The 21715-nt window shown below is 44.8% G+C and overlaps 2 protein-coding genes across 2 annotated transcripts; both read right to left on the reverse strand.

Annotated features, from left to right (window-relative positions):
* Nucleotides 1–600: 600 nt before the first annotated feature.
* LOC307088754 (histone-lysine N-methyltransferase SETD1B-A-like) lies at nucleotides 601–11278 on the reverse strand (the record flags this gene model as incomplete). The annotated part of the gene is made up of 15 exons (XM_079754738.1): nucleotides 601–774; nucleotides 1987–2124; nucleotides 2502–2621; nucleotides 2861–2986; nucleotides 3090–3237; nucleotides 3452–4460; nucleotides 4559–5014; nucleotides 6351–6453; nucleotides 7070–7256; nucleotides 8227–8462; nucleotides 9101–10042; nucleotides 10249–10361; nucleotides 10494–10764; nucleotides 10863–10967; nucleotides 11141–11278. The coding sequence occupies 15 exons, from the start codon at nucleotides 11276–11278 to the stop codon at nucleotides 601–603; spliced, it is 4266 nt and encodes a 1421-aa protein (XP_079610864.1).
* Nucleotides 11279–14142: 2864 nt separating this feature from the next.
* On the reverse strand, nucleotides 14143–17921 carry orai1a (ORAI calcium release-activated calcium modulator 1a). The gene is made up of 2 exons (XM_079754402.1): nucleotides 17649–17921; nucleotides 14143–17146 (listed from the first exon to the last, which is right to left on the reverse strand). Exons 1-2 carry the CDS (start codon nucleotides 17760–17762, stop codon nucleotides 16589–16591), a joined length of 672 nt encoding a protein of 223 aa, XP_079610528.1. The 5' UTR covers nucleotides 17763–17921; the 3' UTR covers nucleotides 14143–16588.
* Between the last annotated feature and the right edge of the window lie 3794 nt (nucleotides 17922–21715).

Here is a 21715-nt window from a genome sequence, read left to right on the forward strand (position 1 = left end):
CCTCCTTTTCATAACCTCCTTTCAGGAGGTTATGCTCAATAATTAAATTAACTTCCAGAAGGATTTAAGGTTATACTCCTGTCAGGAGGGAAAATGATCAGTATAAAGTTGTACCTTCTCCCTGAATTGTATTAGAATTGTCCTCTGGATGGCCCCCCAGGACAGGCTAGTTCAGGGTCCCAGGACATGCTAGTTCAAGGTCCCAGGACAGGCTAGTTCAGGGTGCCAGGACAGGCTAGTTCAGGGTCCCAGGACATGCTAGTTCAAGGTCCCAGGACAGGCTAGTTCAGTGTGCCAGGACAGGCTAGTTCAGGGTCCCAGGACATGCTAGTTCAAGGTCCCAGGACAGGCTAATTCAGGGTTCCAGGGCAGGCTAGTTCAGGGTCCCAGGACAGGCTAATTCAGGGTTCCAGGACAGGCTAGTTCAGGGTGCAGGACAGGCTAGTTCAGGGTCCCAGGACAGGCTAGCTCAGGGTGCAGGACGGGCTAGATCAGGGTCCCAGGACAGGCTAGTTCAGGGTGCAGAACGGGCTAGTTCAGGGTCCCAGGGCAGGCTAGTTCAGGGTCCCAGGACAGGCTAGTTCAGGGTCCCAGGACAGGCTAGTTCAGGGTGCCATGGCAGCCGTCAGCCCCACACAGGCAGGGGATCTTCTCGTCTTCGATGGGGAACTTGTAGTCGTAGGTGATCTCCTCGCTGACGGCGATGGGCTGCCTGGAGTAGATGACGATCTTCTTCTGGGATTCCACCGTGATGATCTTAGCGTAGCAGTTGGGCTGAGGGGAAGAAGGACAGTTTGGTGTATCGTACAATGGCCGTTCCGTTTAACTCTTTAAATAGACCATTCTTGTCATGACTATAACGAATTGCATTATAGAGCATCGTCTTTTATACCATGCTATAAATAAAAATACTTGATGCAGACCGTAGTTAGAATGAGTTCTTTCTTCTGATTGACTACTCCAGTAGGACATCTTCAGATGTATTATATTGTATTCAAGGGCGTAGCTTTGGTCTGAGCTTTGGTTGGGACACTACCAAGACCCCCCCCCCCCCCCACACACACACACATACACTAAATGAAATAACGTATGACGCACGCCTGACTTTAACTTTGTTTGATGCATTTTCCGTTGATGCATATGCAGTAAAACATTTAGTATAGCACCATTTCAATTGTACATATATGCTTGGTAAGCAAAGACAAAGATTCCGTCCACCTATTTAATTATAAAACAGATCTGTCTCAAAAGACGTTTTTACATTGCCAAATATGCCCGTCTTATGCGCGCCTTATTCCCGGCATGGTCCGCGCGTTTACACTGCCCGGGGTAAATTGCCGGCTTGAGCCATCACCCCATTTTACTCTCCCGGACCCTACACACATGGGGGGGGGGATAATTACTCAACCAAGATTATTAAATCTTGGTTGAGTAATTGTCACTTTTTTGTTTTATTATGTTTTATAAGGTATCGATATACTGTAGGTGAGTGATGTCTGGTTAAAGCATTCTCTCACCCAAATCTGCATATTGTTGTAACTTTACCCGAAACGCCCTTTATAAGTGGAGGAAAAGACATCTGTGTCCCCCTCCAAACCCGCCATTAAAAAATGTGTATATAAATGTGTACAAATGTGTGTGTATTTAAAACACAGCCCAGCTGAAATACTACCATGGCAAATGATAGAGGCACGTGAACATAAATAACAAATACAATAGGTGTAGATATAGGATATAATAACACATGTATTCTATTCTTAAAATATGAGAATACATATGTAATTTAAATAGAATAATCGAACAAATAACAACAAGAAAATCAGGCAAAACCTTTAGGATTTGGCCGGCATGCTTAAATGGCATGATATGCAATACCAAACTCATTTAGGATGGCATGCAAGAACCTGGGCCGATTATTTGATTTCCCCTCTAGTATACGTGAATGTGAATAATAAATACAAACATACATAAATACGGCCCACTCACGTTGCAGCTGTGGTTGATGAAGCGGGCCAGGTTCCCACACTTGGTGGCGTCTATGATGGTGTCCTGGTCCACCCTGAACAGGTAGCTGCTCCCAATGCCCTGCTCCTCGTACTGCTTCTCCCGCATGTCCGCGATCACCTGCGGCTCATCAAACACAGGGTGAGGTTCAGGTTGAGAGGAGGGGAATAACGGGGTCTATGGGTGGGTTATAGTTAAGGGTAACTACGGTTATGAATGGTTGTATTTAGCTGTTTCCCAGCCCAAGTTGGACAACTTGGGCTAATGGCAGACGGCTTTAGATGGCGGTTTTAAGTATTAGGGTAGAAATGCTTATGTATTGGTGTTATGTGTGGTTATAAGTTCAACATTAACTTTGTATATCTAGATAGAAGTAATATATTGTTGTATCAATCGTTTTTACCTTAAATGAAGATTAAGGAAGTTTAGGTGTTGTCTACAACCTAGTTTACATAGGATTAGACTAGTGGTTGATGCGAGGGACAGGTGTCTCTCACCTGTCTGATGGTCTGGCCCACATACTCAATGACCAGCTCGTCTGCTGCTATGGGTTCCATGGCAAAGAGGCCCCAGTCGTGGATGTGGCTCCTGGCAAAACGGATCCTCTTCTTGCGGAACTGAGGTTCGAAGAGAGAGAGAGAGAGAGAGAGAGAGAGATTGTTGAATCTTAACCTTTTCTATGTAACGTTTTCATTGCAGTTATAAATGCAAATAATCTGTGGAGAAAATAGCGAAGGATTTGCAATTTCTAACACTTTAGTGGCACTTCAGTTAACTATATGCAAATGAACGCGTAGTGCAGAGGGCTGCTATCAGAATTTGGATTCTTCTGCTGCTGTCCGATCTGTGAGTTGACCTTCAGCTGGTTGAACTTGACCAGGTCGCTGTCACAGCTGAAGGAGGACAGCAGGCGGCGCTGTTCCGACCTGAAGTCGGAGCCGGCCCTTAGCGAGCTCTGAGGATGGGCTGACGTGGAGAAGCCCTGTGGGGTGAAAACAAAACACGCAGCCTTTACCCAACCTACCCCAGGGAGCCCAGGATGTACCAGCACTCTGTGGGAATGTGTGGAAATGCAGCTCAGATACCAGCGCGCTGGTGGAGGGCGGCTCCGGGGTCAGTCGCGCGTCGTTCAGATTCTTGAGTTTCTCTGTCCGGCTGATGGTGTAGAAGCCCTCGCTGCGGGCACAGCCGCTGCCGTGCTCGGCGTCGCGGCCCTCATCGCTCCCTGGGGTGCTGCTGGTCAGTGGTGAGGAGTCAAGGATGTCAACTAGTAACTTCATTGGGGTGGGCGGGTGTATGCAATATGACCTAAAATAGCCCAAGTTCATATTGTTGTTGAGTTCATGCAACCAGGGATTACATTTAATATCTAAGACCTCTAAGCTATGCATTGGTCAACCACGCTGTGAAATGACATCTTTGAAGGATATGGGGGTGAGGCACCCACAGGGTGTCACTGAGCCAGCCCAGCCCGTTGCCCCGGCGCAGCAGCCTCCGGTGGGAGAGCAGCAGGAGCCGAGCGTCCTCCTCATCCAGGCCCTCCCTCCACACGTCGTGGAGGACCTCCGTCTCCTCACACTGGGACCGGGACCAGGGGGGCGACCGGCAGGGAGGGGATGTAGACCACCTCCGTCGTCTCCGCTGGCGCACCCACCGTCTTCTCCTCTTCCTCCTCGCCCTCCTCTCCCTCTGCCACCTCCACTGCTCCCCGCTCTCCCGGCAGGCCCCCCTCTGGCCGTCACCGTGCAGGAGCCCAGGCATGTTCTCCAGCCCTTGGAGAGGCCTGGAGGCGGTTGCCAAGGTGACCCACGGGCCCTTGGAGGCCTGGGTCTCTGCTGAGGAGTCTGGGAGAAAGCGGTGGGGAAGGGGAGACCCTTCAGAGGGCGGACCACCCCTTCCTCCCATCGCCCCTCTCCTCCTCCTCCTGTGGGCGGGAGGTCCGTGGCGGAGGACAATGTCCCGGCCAGGGGTCCTGGGAGTTCTGACGTAGGGTTGGCTGCACAAGGACAGCGGGGGGGTGAACATCGCGGCGGTGGCCTCTTTCGCGGGACTCGCCGCTCCTCCTGGCGTGGCCGGGACCCTTGCGGAGGCATGCGGGAGACCCCATCCTCTCCCCTCCTCCCTCCCCGGGGTCTTGGGCCGGTCCTGGTCGGTGGGGTACGAGGTGTGGAGCTCTGGGGAGGAGGAGAGCAGGAGGTTGGCCACCAGGCGTCTCGTCAGAGGAAGAGAGAGGAACTCGTCTGCCGAGTCCTCCCCGGCGATGCCGCGGCCGGGGGTGCGTGGCCGCTCGGCCGGCTCCGCAGCAGGGGGCGTCGGCTTGCTCCCCACCAGAAGGTCCGGGTCGCCGTACCCCAGGGAGCCGGTCGGGGTCGGGGGCCGCAGGGTCTCCAGGGTCGCCGGTGAGTCCGGTCTCCATTCCGGGCTGTCCATCGGTAGGTCGAAGTTTGCCGCCATCCCTGCAGTGATTTAAAAAAAGAAATACATTCACAAAAGATTGTCCTTTAGTCCTTGAAAGTGTGCATATTTGAACATCTCTGATGGTCTTGTTCTTTGCCTTGCATGAAGGGAGACTGGAGAGGACCCTGGTGCAAGCCTGCTGGGTAGTTCTCCAGCAACGGGTCCAGCAGGTCCGTGTATTGATCTTTCCCAGGACTCTCTCCTTCCAGACCATCGTACCAGTCCTGCAGTCCGGTCAGCTCCAGCCTCGCCCCCGGGGTGAGCGGGGTCTGCGGGGTCTGGGGTGTCTGGGGAGCCCGGGGGCTGGCAGGGTACTCCAGGTCTATCCGCTCCTCGTCCGATGATATAACAATGTAGCCTTCATCGCTGTCCGGCTCTTTGCAGTTATAGTCTTCCTCGTCAGAGCTGAGGTCACAGTCGGAGGAGCCCTCGATGCTCTCAGAGCCTGAGACTGAGGAGGCCTTGTTGCTCTCAGTGCCTGCGATTGAGGAGCCGGACACTGAGGAGCCATCACTGTCCTCCCAGAAGCTGCTGCACACCTCTGAAAGAGACTCTGGAAGAGAGGAGAGATTAACCACTGCAGAGGCAAGTGTGTATTTATCTAAAGGGTTGATCAGCAAGACCACTGTTCTATATCTGAAGCATGACCTGTCTTTATAAGAACTGAGGTGGGCTGATTATATGGCATACGACAGAGGCTTGGTAAGCTTTATTTTCACGATTTATGTCAACATTTTGATAAAGGATTTGCTTGGTTTTTCTAAGACCATTAATTGTTGACATTGTCTATGTTGTCAACAATTAATGTTGACAAGAAACGTTCAGGTTTGCATTCAGGTTAGAACTTCGATTAATCGGGCACCAGCCCCGTAACGTTCAGTCCGCTCCCCAACGACCTCTGACTTCAATCTCCCAACACTTTTTCTAACCTCCTTCTTCCCAAACAAACTCACTTCAGCTGCAGCGCATCACAGGGAAGTGGCCAATCTTTCCATCACAGGGAAGTGAGTAAGAAATACCCTGGCTTGGTAGCTTTCTCCAGTAGTGCACAAAAACGAACAAATCCAGAAGTTTTGAGTCTTTGTTTACAAGACTTTGAGACAAAGAAGTGCAATTCAAGTCACAGCTATGGGAGATGCTACATGCTAGTTTGGAATAGAATGGATGCCAATTAGTGTTGTAATAATAACAGGATTATGACTTAGATACGATACTTGCGTAAATATTGAGTTATCAATACTGATACGATACCAAGGCAAACACCTCAAACATCCGGAGAGGATTGGTATTGAGTGGTTTGTTTTCAGTCTACTTCAGTGCACTACTGTAATGTGAAGGCTAATAATCCTGGGATTGAGCTTCATCCCCATGAAGTGCAAGATTTACAGTTCATGTAATTTATATGTATTATTTTCATGCTCTATACCATTTTCTTTTAATTTAGTTAATTTTATAACATTAATAATTTTATGATTGTTAATAATTAGATCACAGTCATAGTGTCCATGAAGCTTTTTTATGCATAATCTGAAGTGTCCTATACTGTACTTGTTGACTTTTGTTTATAGTTATCTTTATATATTTGCAACCAGCATCATTTTCCCTTTGTGGCCTTGCAATCTTTATCTCAAAACATTTTCGGTTCTTAGTAATCAATGATAATATATTTAGGAGACAGGTCATTTGACCCCACCTTTAGGGATGGTAATGGCTGTCTGAAATCTTTCGTACCCCCGTCCCTCCTGTTTTGATGGAGAGAACCTCTCTCGTTGAATGAGGATCCCACAAGCGTTTTTTAATTTTCGACACTCGATTGAAGAGATTAAAAAGGCTAGCGTAAACAGGGCCATGTAATCATACAGTATATTTATACAACGTTAGTATCATACCGCTGTCTGAGAAACACTCAGCACTGGAGATGATGACCTCTTCACGCTCCGTCTGCCTTTTTACATCCTGGTTCTCCATCTCATCATGGTCCTCTGTGTTACACTGACATGGATAAAACATACACACGCATTTTTAATAAAGTTTATACATTCACAATGACATTAGGGGTTGATTTCTGAATAATATGAGATATATTCTTCATATTTACCATTACTTTTACCTGATTAGTCATTTGAATTATTTTGTTTAGTTATTAAGTTTAGTTAAGTTGGAAATGCGTTACATTTTGATCAACACAGATCATTGTCCCATTTAGCCACCTATTGTATAGGGCCTGTACATAAGAATGCATCATGGGATTTTTTATTGGAAATACCCATTTACAGTAAGAGAGAGAGTTGTAGTTATTCCAAATACAAAATAAATGTAAATATACCTCAACTTAGGCCAAAACAATCTTTGTTTGACTCACATGAGAGTCAAACAAAGGCAGTTTCCCTTTCAAACACTGAACACCCAATGAAAACCCAAAATGACAAACGATTTCACAATAATTACGAAACAATGGTCAAAACACCAATACTATCATAAACATTCCTAATGCTCCTATGCTTCCGAAACAGAGGCGGTCCTTGCGATGTGACGTCACGATGCACACACCCTTTACGATTGGTTGTACGATGGCCCTTCTAACCTGGGTGAGAGGAGCCGCCCTGACCGCTCCGGAAAGCTCTTCTTCCTCCTGGCGGTGAATCTCATGCTCCTTCGTCTTCGCGGCGCCACCTTCCTCCGCCTCGTCGTCACCTTCCTCCGCCTCGTCGTCGGAGTCGTCCAGCAACAACGGCCGGGCGTGCCTCCGTCTGAGCGCTGCCCCGCCGCCGCTCCATGCGTCAGCCGTCTCCGACCTGAGCTCGTCGCCATCGCGTACCTTCTCTGGTTCTAATACGTGTGTGATGTAGAGGCAGAGGATTTAACGTTCACTCATTCAACATACTCTCATTCAACATTCAGTCAATCAACATTCAGTCATTCAACATTCACTCATTCAACAATCACTCATTCCACATTCACTTATTCAACATTCACTCATTCAACAATCAATCATTCAACATTCACTCATGCAACATTCATGTTGGCGTTTGCAGTACTTCCAACGACTTACCTGTGTTTTTAGGTGGAACATTGTACTGATGTGAAGGTGACGTGGGACGTGTGTTTTGTAAGGCCTCTGAGGTGCCGGGGTCAAGTGATTCTTTCCTTTTCACCTGCGTCAAGCAAGAGAGAGAGAGAGAGAAGTTATGACGTTGTGACAGCTTCCGTGCCACGCTGAGTGGTTTTGGATAACAATAGTAATAATACATTTTAATTAAAGGCGCCTTTCAAAACACCCAAGGGTGCCTTACAATTCATAAAACTGTCTAGAGTTGAAAACAGCAAGAGCTAGCACAGCCAACAGCATGATCAAAACAAGACATAAGGTGGGGAGACACAGGCAGGAGGGGGGGATGAGAAGAGGAGCACCATGGGGAAACGAGGGGAAACACACGGTAGGGTGGACATTACAGTGGGAAGGCCTGATGGATGCTACCTTGAAGGAGGGCAGTTGAACTGGTTTATGCTGGCCAATGATCGGGCATAGTGGCTTCTTTGGTTTAGCCCTCTGTTCAGGTCTCCCTGAGCCTGTCTGTAAAGGGACCTCGAACATCTTGGAGAAAAACAAAATCAAACCATAGCATTACCACTTTCTTTCATATTACTCAGCATTGGCTGTTTAATAGATTCGTAATGAACGTGCATTGTTGTCTACAACATCTTCCTTTTCAATAAAATCCCATGCATACACATACTTTAGACTTCTGCTCCTGGTCGTCCCACCATTTGTCAAAGGCCTTGAAGGCCACCACTTCCACCATTCTGCGTGTGATGTCCTTCTTAATGATGGACGACAGCTCTTCCATGAACACCTGTAAAACCTTCTCCACGGTCACTCTGTGAGGGTCCTCCCTTCGGGGCTCATACCCTGGCGGAGGCATGAAGGGGTTGAAGCGGGGCAGGGGCAGACCGGCCCAGGGGGCGCTGGGCTGCCCTGGCAGGCTGGGCGTGCCCAGGTGCTGGGGGGGTTGCACGTGTAAAGGGTACGAGTGACCAGGATGCACAGCGGCAGCGGGCGGTGCCATAAGTGTTGGAGGCGGCCTGAGTAAAGCGGGTGGTGGTGGTGGAGGGATGGACGGAGGGGGTCTGGCGATGCCACAGCCCGGGCCCAGAGAGGGAGGCGGGGGCCAGCAGGGTGGAGGAAAGGGGATGGTGCCGTTAGGCAGGCGCAGAGGGAACAGGGGAACAGAGGGAGGGATGGGGGGGAGGGGGAACCTGAAGGGGGGGGTCGGTATCCGGGCGGGGCCAGGGAAGGAGGGGGGAGGAGACTGGAAGGTTCCTTTGGATGTGAACACTGCAGACCGTCTGCTCGCAGGGCTCCTCTTGTCCTGATTGACATAGCGATCCTGTGAGTGGGAAGAGGAAGAACAGAATAAACCGGTGGCTGTTTTAGGCCTCAAGACGCCCACCAACATTAGATGCTGTAATCACTACTATAACACAAATACTGCTGTTTCAGCACAACATCCTCTGCAGAGACTCTTACCTCTGATCTGAGTCTTTTTGAGTATTGAGGATTCACCCTCCTCCCTGTATTTCTGAGAGGGGACAGCAGGGGAGACGGAGTGTCTCTCAGGAGAGAGGCCACTGCCTGGACCGTCTCGTCCTCCTCGTCCTCCTCAGGGACAGGAGATGGGCTAACGGCCCCGGAACGGCGGCTCGGGGTCAGGGAGCCAGTGCCGGTCCACGCCGAGTCCACCGACACCAGGTCTGAGGCCGGGCGGTACTGAGAAGAGCGGTGTGCAAAAAAGGCTGTCTGCGGTTCCTCCACGCCCTCTGTACCGTCTCCAGCGGGTAACGCGGAGGAGGGGAAGGAGGCGTCGTCCGCACCACGGCCCTTGTTCAGCAGCATCTCGATGCGGGAGTCCAGGCTCTCCGACTCATCGCGGAGGCCCCCCGGAGAGGCGGCGACCGGAGAGGGCGGTAGCTCCGTGACGCACGGACGGAACGCCGGGGGGGAGAGCGCTCCGTCATCCCTGTCGGAGAGGCCGTTTGTGCCGAGGAGGAGGGAGGGCGAGCCGTAGCTGAGACTGAGGGCGGTGGTGACGACCCCCTGGGCTCTGGAGGGGAAGAAGCTGGAGGAGGGATCTGTGGGCCCTCCGCCTGAGGGGGGCGAGTTCTCGACACACAAAGCTGCTTGCGAACCGTTGTTTGCCCCCAGTGTCTGGCTGAAGAGGGGCAGCAGCGGCTGCGGGCGGAAGTGCTTGAAGAGGGAGCTGAGGTACGAGGCTTTGCGGTTTCTCCCGTTGTGCCTCCCTGGTTTGCGATAGACGTCCCGTCGGGACACGGTGTGGATGGCGTGCGCCGGGGGCTCCCCCTGCTGGACGGGGGTGGCCTGCAGGCTGGAGTAGCAGGAGTCCTGTGAGAGGGGTGTCCCGGAGAGGTAAGGGGTGCAAGGGGTTCCCTGAGAACGAGGGGTCAGGCCGAAGCTCTGAGGCGTGTCTTGGCAGATGCTGGAGTAGGCCGTGTCCAGAGACAGAGGGGTACTGATGCTGGTGGGACTGCAGATGAAACTCTCTCTCCCTGGAGGTCTACAGCCCTGTTGAGACTAAGTGTGTTAGATAACATAAGGTGATCAATAGATTCATTTATGTTGAATTTGGCAGTGACTGTAGCAACCATAGCATAAAAACATACGAATACATTGTAATAGAAAATATTTATTTAGTCAGGGGATGGTTGATTGTTTAAATACACAGTATTGTTGTTTTTCATGTAAAAAAATGTAAGAAAACAGCAAATTACCGGTAAAGTGTCAATGAGACTTTGAAGGCTTTGCTCATTGCTGCCCAATGGTAATGTCCAAGGGGTATAAAGTCCATCTACTAGAAGTTTGAAGTAACGCTTCCGGTTTTCACCTGCGGGAGGTATGGATTAACTGGTTAAGATTAACTCATGGTATATTGGTCAGCAACAAGAAGATATAATGTCGAGCATCACAATAAATCAACTTAAGAAAAGTATCAGGTTTGTTGAAGTGTGAGACCTACCTTTTGGATCGACCTCTACGTGGATGATGTTCCCCATCACGGACGTGTCATGGAGGTGTCGCACGGTGTCTCTCGCAGCCTTGACAGTGTCAAAAATCACTTTTCCGATTCCTAAATGCTTTATGGTCTTGGGGTTGTAGAATATTTCCACTTCGTCCACTTCACCATACTTTTTGCACATGTCGGTCAAGAACGCTTCCTTCACGTTGTCATTTAAACGGGCAAACGTCACTTCTTTAGGAGGAACTGGACCCACATAGTACTCGTCGATCTAAACAAAAATGAGAAACAAAAACAAATATATGAATTACAATCTTAAACGTGTTCTAAATCGTGCATTAATGAATATAATATCCAATACTTTACTACCTTATATTTAGGAATCGCTAACTCAGCGCTTGTGCACTTGCTCCAGAGGCGACAGATGCGAGGATCACGAACAGTTTCCACGGGGAACACTCCTAGGTCCTCCACCTGCAGAGGGAAACCAGTCAACCAGCCTGCTTATTCAGAGGGAAACCAGCCTGCTTATTATTGCGTTGAAACGGCGCCTGCCTGTGGGAATAGCGCGCTGCGTAGGCTACAACTGTTTGTTTTAATTTGTTATTTCATCTAAATATTGATTGAATATAAAATGAAAATCTTACGGAGATGTTGAAAGCGTGTCCATCGTAGCGATATACTTTGTACAATCCATTCGTCAACAAAGGGTCTATAATGAGCTTGCAACTTTTCCACTGCTGAGGCGCTCTCTTTCTGTCAATGCTGTGTTGTTCGCTTTCCATTGAATTCGTCAAACCTGAAAATATAACCAGACACACACATGGTAATAACAACAACAATGCACAACAAGTCCATCCGTTAGAGTTGGCGGTGCTGAGTAAACGACGTCCTCCATTATAACACGCCCCAACAGGTGATGGAGAGCTTCACCTGTATCCTCTATACTAAAAATAGATTTGATGTTTGTTATTTCGACGAAGTTACACAAATAATATCACCCATAACTTGAATCAAAACAAAGAAAGTAAGGTTTAAAGATTCTTACCTCGACTAAGGTTTCATCCTTGGAGGGACCTGCATGTTCCTCGGTCGTGATTCGCGATGTTAGGGACGTGCTACGGTGGTTCAGGTGCGCGCATGGATCCTTCCGCGAGTGACGAGTGAACTTGTGCATGGAGACACAAGGGACATATAGATCATATGATGTTGCCATAAACAACAAACAATAATAAGGAGGCATTTCGTGGCTCATCTGTTTGTGGTGGACCATGTTGAAGGCTTTTCGAGTATTTTTGAAGTAGCCTATCTTAAAATTAGTACAGACGAAATGGAACAAAAGCATTAAAATACAAAAATAAACCTAAAATAAAATATGAGAATATATTATGTATACAAAAGCACTATAATTAATTGAATAAAGAGCACAAACGAATGGTAAAATTCAGCTTATGGGCAATAAGTCAAGCACATTTCTCTTTCTATAATAAATATATAATCGTTAATTATATTAAAGGCCACTGCCTTTAATATAAATAAATACCTTTAGCAATGCAGTTTTATTTTCCTACAAAGAACGTGTTTCTACTTAATCCTCTAGATGTCGCACTTTTTCTATTGTTTTTTTTATACATTTTCTTCAGCAATAACATTCTCTGAGGAATGAAACAGGCTTGTATGTCAAAGCTCAGTATAACTCCCTGATGAAGCTGTAAGCAATTGGTTTCAGAGAGGCTTCCTATGGGTAAATGATGATCATTTAACAGGGGACATGGAATTATAACTGGGGTCATTTTCTTCATTGTCCACACTGACAAGATGGCTGCTAAAAATGCACCATATCGCTATAGAAATATATATTAATTTAAATAGATCCATATAAACCTATTAAAAAAGAATGTTTCACATTCTGTATTTTTCCAGTTCTATGTTGTTTATACAGTCGCTAGGCGTTGACATCTGGTTCACCTCGACAAAGACCAACAATAAGCAAAAGCATCTTCTGCATTTCTGTCACTGCACAAATCCTATCCATGGTTAGGGGAAGTAGACAGTGTTTACCACCCCATGAAATTAGGCTCCACTTTTCTAGACATCAAACAAGAAACATAGTTTTATTATATGACTGCACATGCCAATATATGATGTGCGGGGGGTCATATGTAGGCACGGACAACATTGTTTCCAATAAAAAATTAGGATTCAATCTTTACAACCTTGTTTGAACTAGAAACTGAACTTGAACATCGGTATCACACCATACTGTTTGAAAATAGAGGTGATGACCCATTTACGAGGTTCTTTCGCACAAATGTATTTTTTGACGAAGCTATGGCAAAGCTTGCAGCATAAAACATTTCAAATAGCATACAAGGAAACCTTTACAAACAAACAAAGTCATAGACTTAAAAAGACAGACAGGAGGAAACAGATCTAACTAAAGAAGCAGTTACAAGTTCCTTCCTAACCCTTTTCTACATTTTTAAAAGCCCTACATTGAGTTAGATCATCTAACTGGAAATAACAGTATCATCATACAAATTAAACCATGCATCAAAAACCTTTTTACATAGGTTGCAAACATAGTGGAGCCAAAACAGAGCCTTGTGTGACCCCTGGGTCATACACTTGACAAAGCTCTGTCAAATTGAACAGTTGCCTTTTAAAGAGGTTATTATCAAACCAGCCAACAGCCGCGAAGGCATTTAAAAGGTTGATGTAAAGACTGTCACAGACATTTTGGGATCTTCTTGCTGTGATGGTAGTGGTATCTCCTGAAGCCAGACTGGTACATGAAAGGAAATTAGCATTCAGGAACTCCTTTCGTTTGTCATTATCATTCCTTCAAGGACCTTTGATAAGACAGTCAAGTTGGAAATAGGACTGTAATTAAATGAATTAAATCTGTCTGCATAGGAAGAGCAGAGTTCCCATATCACCAACATGTTCAGGTTTGAACTCTATTGATACAGCCTAGCCTAATAGAAGCATACACAAAGCGTACATAATGTGATCTCCAACCTAAAACAAAGAATAGGATGTTTACCAGGTTTGCTATCCCACACTAGTGTTCTTGACCCCTAGGTCACCTACTAATTACATCACTTGTAGGGCTAGATTTATAGTATATTATCTGATATTTTAGTAAACATTAATGCCCTGATTCTTATTAGAGAGACCAGATGTCTCTGTCTCCCCCCAAAGTTATGCTGTGCCCCAATGTTTGGGGTGTTTGCGTCACTTATTGAATTTCCTAGACCCCCATATTGATAATTTTTGTAAGTTTGCCTTTTGGAATGTTTTTCTTCTGCCTTTAACTTTATTGATTGCATTCATGCTTGAAAGAGCTTTGACGGAGTACTGTGTCATGATTATCTTGAGGAATCTTTGGATGGATTTCTTTCAAGGGAAACAAAGTGGACATTCGGCGGAAATAAAGTGCACATTTATCGCTCTGAATTATTCCCACTGAGGATATAACAAATGTCATCTATTTTTGACGGTTGGTCATGTGTGAGACAATTTCCTCTAGTGAAACATATCATCTTGTGCCTTCAAACTTCCTGGAAGCATTTATTTGTGGTCAATCCTTGATAGCAAAGAAAGCAATGACAGACAATGCCAAAGTCATGAGATCAACATTGTATTCATAAATACTATGTTAAGCTTTGTTTGAAAGACAAAATTCATCAGTTTTATTTTATTTCATCAACTAACCTGACAAAAGTTCCTCTTAGTTCAAAGATGTAATGTGACGTAAAGCTGAAAAAAACAATAATAAAAACAAAATTCGTATTTGGGTTTTAACAAGTGAAATACGCTATAAAATATGGATTTATTACAAAAGGGAATACTGACTACCCTCATGGTGGTACATATTTTTCTTACATTCTTATCAACTTTGCATCTTTGGCACAATCGGTAAAACAAATGTAACACTCAACAGATCTGCTGCATTGCTAATTATGATTTTTTTTTAAATTATGGGGTTTGAAAAAACAGCTGTACATATTAATAGCAGTCCAAGGGGCAGTATGTCAAGTTTGAAAAAACATAAAAACAATAAACTGTAGTCTGTTAATTTTAGTTTTCCACATGACAATCCAAATGAAATTATATAATCTATATAATCAGAATTGTCTGCAAAATAAAGATCATACTCCATATATGGACCAGAGAAGTAATCCGATTTACTAGGGGCAATAAAATATTCACCATATCAAACCATGCATTTAAAATAAGCCTACATATAGCGAATACTTTCAAATACTTGAAAGGTATATCACTTAATGAAATAAGTTTTCACTAAAACCAATAAATTACAACACAGTAAGGCAGTAGGAAAAAAAACTTCTTTTAGGATGTTGCAAATAATACAAATATAACTGCAGAGACCAAAACTTAAAAAATGATTCAATATTTTCTTTATAAGCAAATGCTTATAATCTTCAATGATGTTTTGTTCTATCCTTAGACTATTCAATTGTTGTTTGGCATTTGTCTTAATCAATTTAAATGTCAGCAGCCCTAAAAAACAAGTTATTTTGTAAACGCTTGTTTATTATGATCAATGACACAAATGTAATAAAATAAGTGCTTTCTGCTTAAGAGTATAAAAATATATACTTTCTATGCCGAGGTGTACCCATTGCACTGAAAGTTTTCAGTGTAGAAAGTGGATCAAGTTCAGCTAGATTGATGTATCACACTTGGATGGAGATATTCTGAATAACATCCAACAGGGTAATCAACACACACACACACACACACACACACACACACACACACACACACACACGCACACACACAGAACAGGGCTGCAACGATTAGGCATTTAATCGATTAGTTGATAGACTGAAGATTAATCGAATGTAATTAAGTACAAATATCAAATCTGTTCTGCTTAATGCTACAGAAAAATAAATATTTGGTTCAATTTAAAATTAACACTTCAGTTTTTCTAGTCTGAGGGCAAATTTTAGACATCACTTTGCACTCCGGTAACTTGTGGCGGGCTTCGGCTATCATTCATCACATTTTATATGTGCCTAGATTAATAAATGTAATCATAAATTATCTTTGAAACTAATCGACTATGAAAACAATCATTCATTGCAGCCCTTAATATGCAGTAATTCCACATTCATTCCACTTCTAGCTGCCTACTACTAACACATCACGGTTACTGTGATGTTGCATTGCAGCGTGATAACAAAACACTAAAATATAAACAAGCTGCCCATGTTTGCAATCACCAAGGGACATTTACAGTAACAAAAGTTCCTATACAGTATGACTGGAAGGCCAATAGGCTGAGCATATCCATATCCTTTGGGCAGCCCTGTGTTGTTGAAGAACAACATATTGACCTAATTATAAGTACTGCACTTGAATAAAAGGAACATGGCAATTTGTAGTTAAGATCTCTTTGGCAAAATGGGAGAATCCCGGCCTATAAGTGATGTAATATCTCCACCAATAAAGGGTAAATACTGGGTCTCTAGCCCTGAGGCTACATTATCATACGCCCCTCACTTCAACTACAATATCCATGCAGTTTCCATGCAAGTAGGGAGAATAAATGACCCAAAGAAAATGTTATGTAACAGATACAGCACCACAACGCATTCTGACATTACAGTGGTCTAACTGTGGCCACAATGCACATCGGCAAACAGCATGCATTAACAAAAGCATCACCCAATCAAAAGTATCCCTGGGCTTTCTGCCAGTGCCGGAAGAGCAGTTCCCCTAACCCTGACACCTGCAGACTAACTTGACCCTTGACCTCTTCTATGAAGTAAGCCTTAATGGTATTCCCAAAACATAAAACAACAATCACACAGCAGTCCTGTAACAGTTCCATGATAAGCCTCATAGCAGACGACTACGAGTCCAGTGACAACAACCTTGACAACAGAGATCCGATGAGATATAAAGTGGAGAGGACGAGCAATGAACATGCAAGGTGGACTGAGCTAAAATTCAAAACCAGTGAAACTAAAAACACCACCACTCATCCCCCATTTAGTAGAGAACAAAACGTTTCTTTTCACTATATGACTACATCCCAAAGTCTTGGGCGGGTCCCCTCTCTAGACCATCGGGAAGTGGACCGACCCCTGGAGGTCATCGGCTGCCTCGCCCCCGTGGTCCAGCTGGTTCTGGAGCTGGATCACGCGCTCCAGCTCCTTGATCTGCCGGTCCGTCTTGTGGCTGACCAGCGTGCGGTAGAAATGAATGGCGAACATGATGAACACCACACCGAAGGGCACCATGATGCACGTGGAGGCGATGGCGGCCGCCTCGCCGGGGCTGATCTGCCCGTTGCCCTTGTCCTCGGGGCGCCTCAGCGGCAGGAACTTGACCCAGCACAGGAGCACCACCTCCGTCAGGAACAGCAGCGTGCCGATGACGGTGGAGAAGGCCCAGGCCAGCTCGATGTGCCGGTGCATGCGCTCGTGCGGGGATTCGTTGACCGAGTTCAGGTTGTGGACGTTGCTGACGGCCTCGAGGTTGGGCAGGATGCAGGTGCTGATCATGAGCGCGAAGAGGTGAACCGCCACCAGGATGGTGGTGCAGGCGCTGAAGGCGATGAGGAGCCCCGGGGGGTACTCGTGGTTGGGGTCCAGCTGGACCTCCACCATGGCAACCTAACAGGTACAAAAAACTGTTATAACAGTAGTGTTACCTAGTCTAAAGACAGATCAGATCTCTGATACTTTACTAACTCAAGAATCTACAAAAATTCCATCGATATGGACTCCCATGTGCCATTGCTTGGCTGGTTATGCTGGCAGAAATGACTAAAGCTTTACTTAATTCTTTATTTAACAACATATAGAGACTATACTTTGCCAGTACATTGTTTTGATTGCTAAACACCAGTTTTGAGAATCTTTGGCCAGTCCTCTAAATCCTATCACAATAATATTATCAAAAAGCATGTTGAGTTTGAATATCACATCCTATGGATCCTCATGTTGTCACTGGTGGTCTATCACTGCAGGACGTGGTAGGTACAGCCATGCTGGCCACCAAGGGCGTCACAAGTCGATGCAGCTGTTCATTGAATGCATTAAACAAGACATAAATATCACACTGGCCTTTTAACGCACGACGTTGAAAGGGCCGTGTATAATATAGGCTACTTACCATGGCGAAACCTGACAAAAGAGCAGAGGTACGACTCGTAGCTTTCAGCTTTGCTCTACTCAAATAAAGTTTTCTCCATGACAGCGCCTGCAAGGAGTGCTCGTTCAAACTCATTCCGTCAGATGCTTATGGCTTTACTTATAGTTTGAAGTACAGTCCCCTGTGAATGTCAGATGCCCTCGTTGGATATACGTTGCATGTAATAATGGTTATTCTTGAAAAGTTCTTTTTTTATTAAAGATGTGTCAAAAGTTTCCTGCAACAGCTGACTGACAAAACATATTCAGGAAGTAGAAGTTACCCACAATTCACTTTGTTTACCGTAGCGCACTCAGTACCGTGCTCCTAGGAGCACTCTGCCCCATTGTGGTGAAGCGAAGCATAACCTCTGTATGGAGAATAACTATGTAAAAATGTATATACCTGACCAACCCACTTCGAGGCATGTGCCCTACATGAATGCACCTGTACATCTGGCTTTGGTGAACCGTAGCTTCTCTTCATTTCCGCATCTCATGTTCACATGTGGATTGCACTGGCGGTTCTGAGGGGGCACGTAACCCATTGAAAAAAGCTTGGCCCCTAAATGTCGGTTTCAAAATGATTGAATTAGTGAATGTATTTAGCAAGTGATGATATACAGAGTTATGACACCACCTCAATGTCTTTTACAATTAAGGAATATCTAACCTTATCTAATTTTTGTTACAATCAATATGACAATTTCTTAATGGTGTATGTTATGCCTTAAGCAGTACATTAGTCTTCATTCTAACCTTTAAAAACAGAGGGACAAACATTGCCACATGAATGACAAAAATGTGCAATGTTACTAAAACTGAGGGTGAATGGTTCTTAACATGGTTCTAAAGAACAACTTACGTTGAATGGTTCTCAACATGGTCTTACTTCCCTCTAGAACTGACTCAGTCTGACCCTCCAGATGAAACAGTCTCAAACAGCCCCTGTGATGAGATGAGATCATAGCAGGCTACACAAACTTTAGTATTTCAAACACAATTCATTTATACAAACACAAACAACAATTTATAATGAAATATTTTGGTTTCAATGGCACCAGCATTGCTATAAAGATAGAGAAGCCTAACTCATCCTGTCCTTCATGTTAACATTAGGTGCTGTCGAGCATGGGACTACAGGGTTAGTATTTTACTAACCCTGTACCGTGGAAGATAATGTGTTTAAGGTAGGGGATTGTTTTAGTGTAAAACAATCCCCTGGAGAGTGTGGAGATATCTCCACCTAGTCCTGGGTCTTCCCCGAGGCCTCATCCTCGCTTGACGTGCCTGGAATACCTCCCTAGGGAGGCGACCAGGGGGCAGCCTTGCCTGATGCCCAAACCACCTCAACTGAACCTACTAATGTAATATGTTATATATATTTATATATATTAGGGCTGTCAAGCGATTCAAATATTTTATTGCAATTAGTCACATATTTACCATAGTTAATCGTGATTAATTGCAAATTAGTAACTTTTTATCTGTTCAAAATGCACCATAAAGGGCATAATTCAAATATTAAATACTCTTTTTTCCAGAATTAACGCAAAAAAAAAGGACTAAAACCATCCAGGCAGGTCAAGCATTTATCAAAATGCTCAAATCACAACTCACGGCATTAAGCATGGATAAGAAAGATACTTGATGGTTTAAAGACCCTCTGCCTTGATACCTTAATACCAACATCCTTATCTGTATTTCCTGAAAAACTCACAAATGTCATTCAATTTGATAACTCCAGCCCATGCCATTGTTAATCAACAGTAGCGTAGACTTTCGGCCGCCCTGGGCTGTGAGATGGGCGGGCCCCCCTTGGTCACAACCTATTCAGCTCTTGGGGCAGTGCAAGAGCTAGCTCTGACTTTAAATTAGGACAAAATATTGATACAGTGATATATCGTCGCCCTTCTTTGTGCGATACGAGATTCGATACACTGGCGCCAAATATCGATAGTTAATAATAAATAAAATATAGCGCTCTAAACAGATTTCCCTGTCTCCCCATTCCTGCTACAAAACTCTGACACTATTTGTCAAAAGTAACACATTCTCAGAATCATAGAATCATATGGATGCATATATGTAGCAAAATTCAAATGGAAATGCAAATTGCAATTCAATAAGTCATTACATTATGTAATTGACAATTGATTATGCAATTTAATAATGTAATTTGTAAATACGTTATTCAAAGCGTATTTTAATATGCAAAGTGACAATGAAATCCTCAATTAAATTTGCAAAAGTTATAACAATAAAAATCGAATAACATTTTGTCCATTTTTTTGAGTTTGTCAAAATATTTTGCAAAACGTATTAGCCAATCGCATCTGGGCGGGAACTACGTCACTTCCTCGTCAGAACAGCCGATCATCCACGACGTAGCACTTGGCACTTTCTTTTCTACGCCTAGCAATGTGCCAGGTTTGACTGGGTTGACGCATATAGTATAGGGATGTAACGGTTACCGGTGTAACGGTAAACCCCGATAAAAATGGTGTCGATAACAATTACCTTTTTCATTTCAAATACAATTATTATCGCGGTGGATAACTGCGCCCGCGGTGTGGAAATCGTGTGCTTAAATCCTTCCCAGTGCTTCATCCGAGTCTCCTGAAGTTGCCGTGCAGGCGCACTGTGAAGCCTACAACATAATGTTTTTAAATTTCGATTCAGTTGGAATCATGGCGGAAGGAGGAGACGAGACGTCCATCAGCCTTCTAATAGGGATGTGCATTTCTGGCAAAAATACTATTCAATATTCGCTGAGAAGTTTTCAAATAATATTCGAAAAAATCGGTCAATCGAGAACCCCCCACGCACGCATGCACGCACCTCGGATACACGCACACACAATGACACAGGGAGAGGCTTTTATGATTTGTATGAAATCAATCTGTTTATTTCACCAACTGCGCCATCAACATTCAACCTCAAAATCATTTCAACGTGGGCTTAGGCAGATAGGCCTACATGCGCCGAAAACAGATCGCTATTTATTCATTTATTTTACTGAACACAGCCTGCATGACGGTGAACTAGAAACGTCAAAAAAAATAACTTCACACGGTGTGTCTTTTTACAATTTATTTGTTACCAGCATTCGTAGTGAGCAGAGAAATAGTCTGCCAAAGACGTTGACTCGCTTAGCAACCGAGGATGATGGGGTTAATAAGTTACCGGACCACTTGCGGAGTGATACGATAGAAAAAAAACTTTCCTTGACAGCGGTCATTATATGCTTAGCAACGGTGAATTATCAAAAAATGATTCACCACCGGAAGTTGTGAAGGCCCATGCAAGTGAACGGAGCGTTCAACAGCATTGAGAAGAGCTGTGTAATAAATAATGATTGTCACATTCATTTTTCGATATTCTACGTGACCCCGACTATTCGACGATCGTTGCCCATCCCTACCTTCTAAGAGGACTAAGTCTGAAGTATGGACATATTTAGGTATTTAAAAATATCTCGATAATACCGAAAAACCGGGAAAAATTTGGTCTCAATAACCGTGAGGTAAAATTTTCGTACTGTTACATCCCTAATATAGTCATAACGTGAAAATGGCGGGAAAAAGATGGTGGCGGAGCTGCTGCGGGAGGCTGCTGCAGCTCTAGAGGAGCAGCGGAATGCAGGGTCCGAAACAGCGACCAACATGCCTGCATCGGATCGCCGCGGAGAAGAGCGTGCAAACCGGTGTTTCAGTTCAAATAGTGACCGTGTTAACTGGTGACCATGAGCCGAATGGGTCGCTTGTTGTCGTGGTTACGGCAGCTGTAGGAAATCGGGAAAAGACTCGCAGCTGTCCTTGCGAATGCCTCTGTAGTGGCTAAAACTCCCTTCTTGTGCATTTGTAAATTGCTCAAAACATATTCAGTCGATTAACCACTCTTTGACAGAAAGAACGAGATCTACGCGTGTTTACTGTTGAAACGACGGTAGAAAAAACAGTGCGTTCGCTCCGTCTTTACTGAATGCCATAAAAAGATACAAAACAGTTTTACTCTCCCTCAATGCTACGGCATAACAGCGCCCTCTAT

This window comes from Pollachius pollachius (genome assembly GCF_949987615.1).
Source record: "Pollachius pollachius genome assembly, chromosome: 1".
NCBI classification, from domain to species: Eukaryota; Metazoa; Chordata; class Actinopteri; order Gadiformes; family Gadidae; genus Pollachius; species Pollachius pollachius.

Excerpts from the sequence above, each read along its gene's own strand:
- orai1a (XM_079754402.1), bottom strand. The coding sequence starts at position 17,762 with ATGAGTTTGAACGAGCACTCCTTGCAGGCGCTGTCATGGAGAAAACTT. Across the intron at positions 17,147-17,648 it reads TTTTGTCAGGTTTCGCCATG|GTTGCCATGGTGGAGGTCCA; the intron begins GTAAGTAGCCTA and ends TGTACCTGTTAG.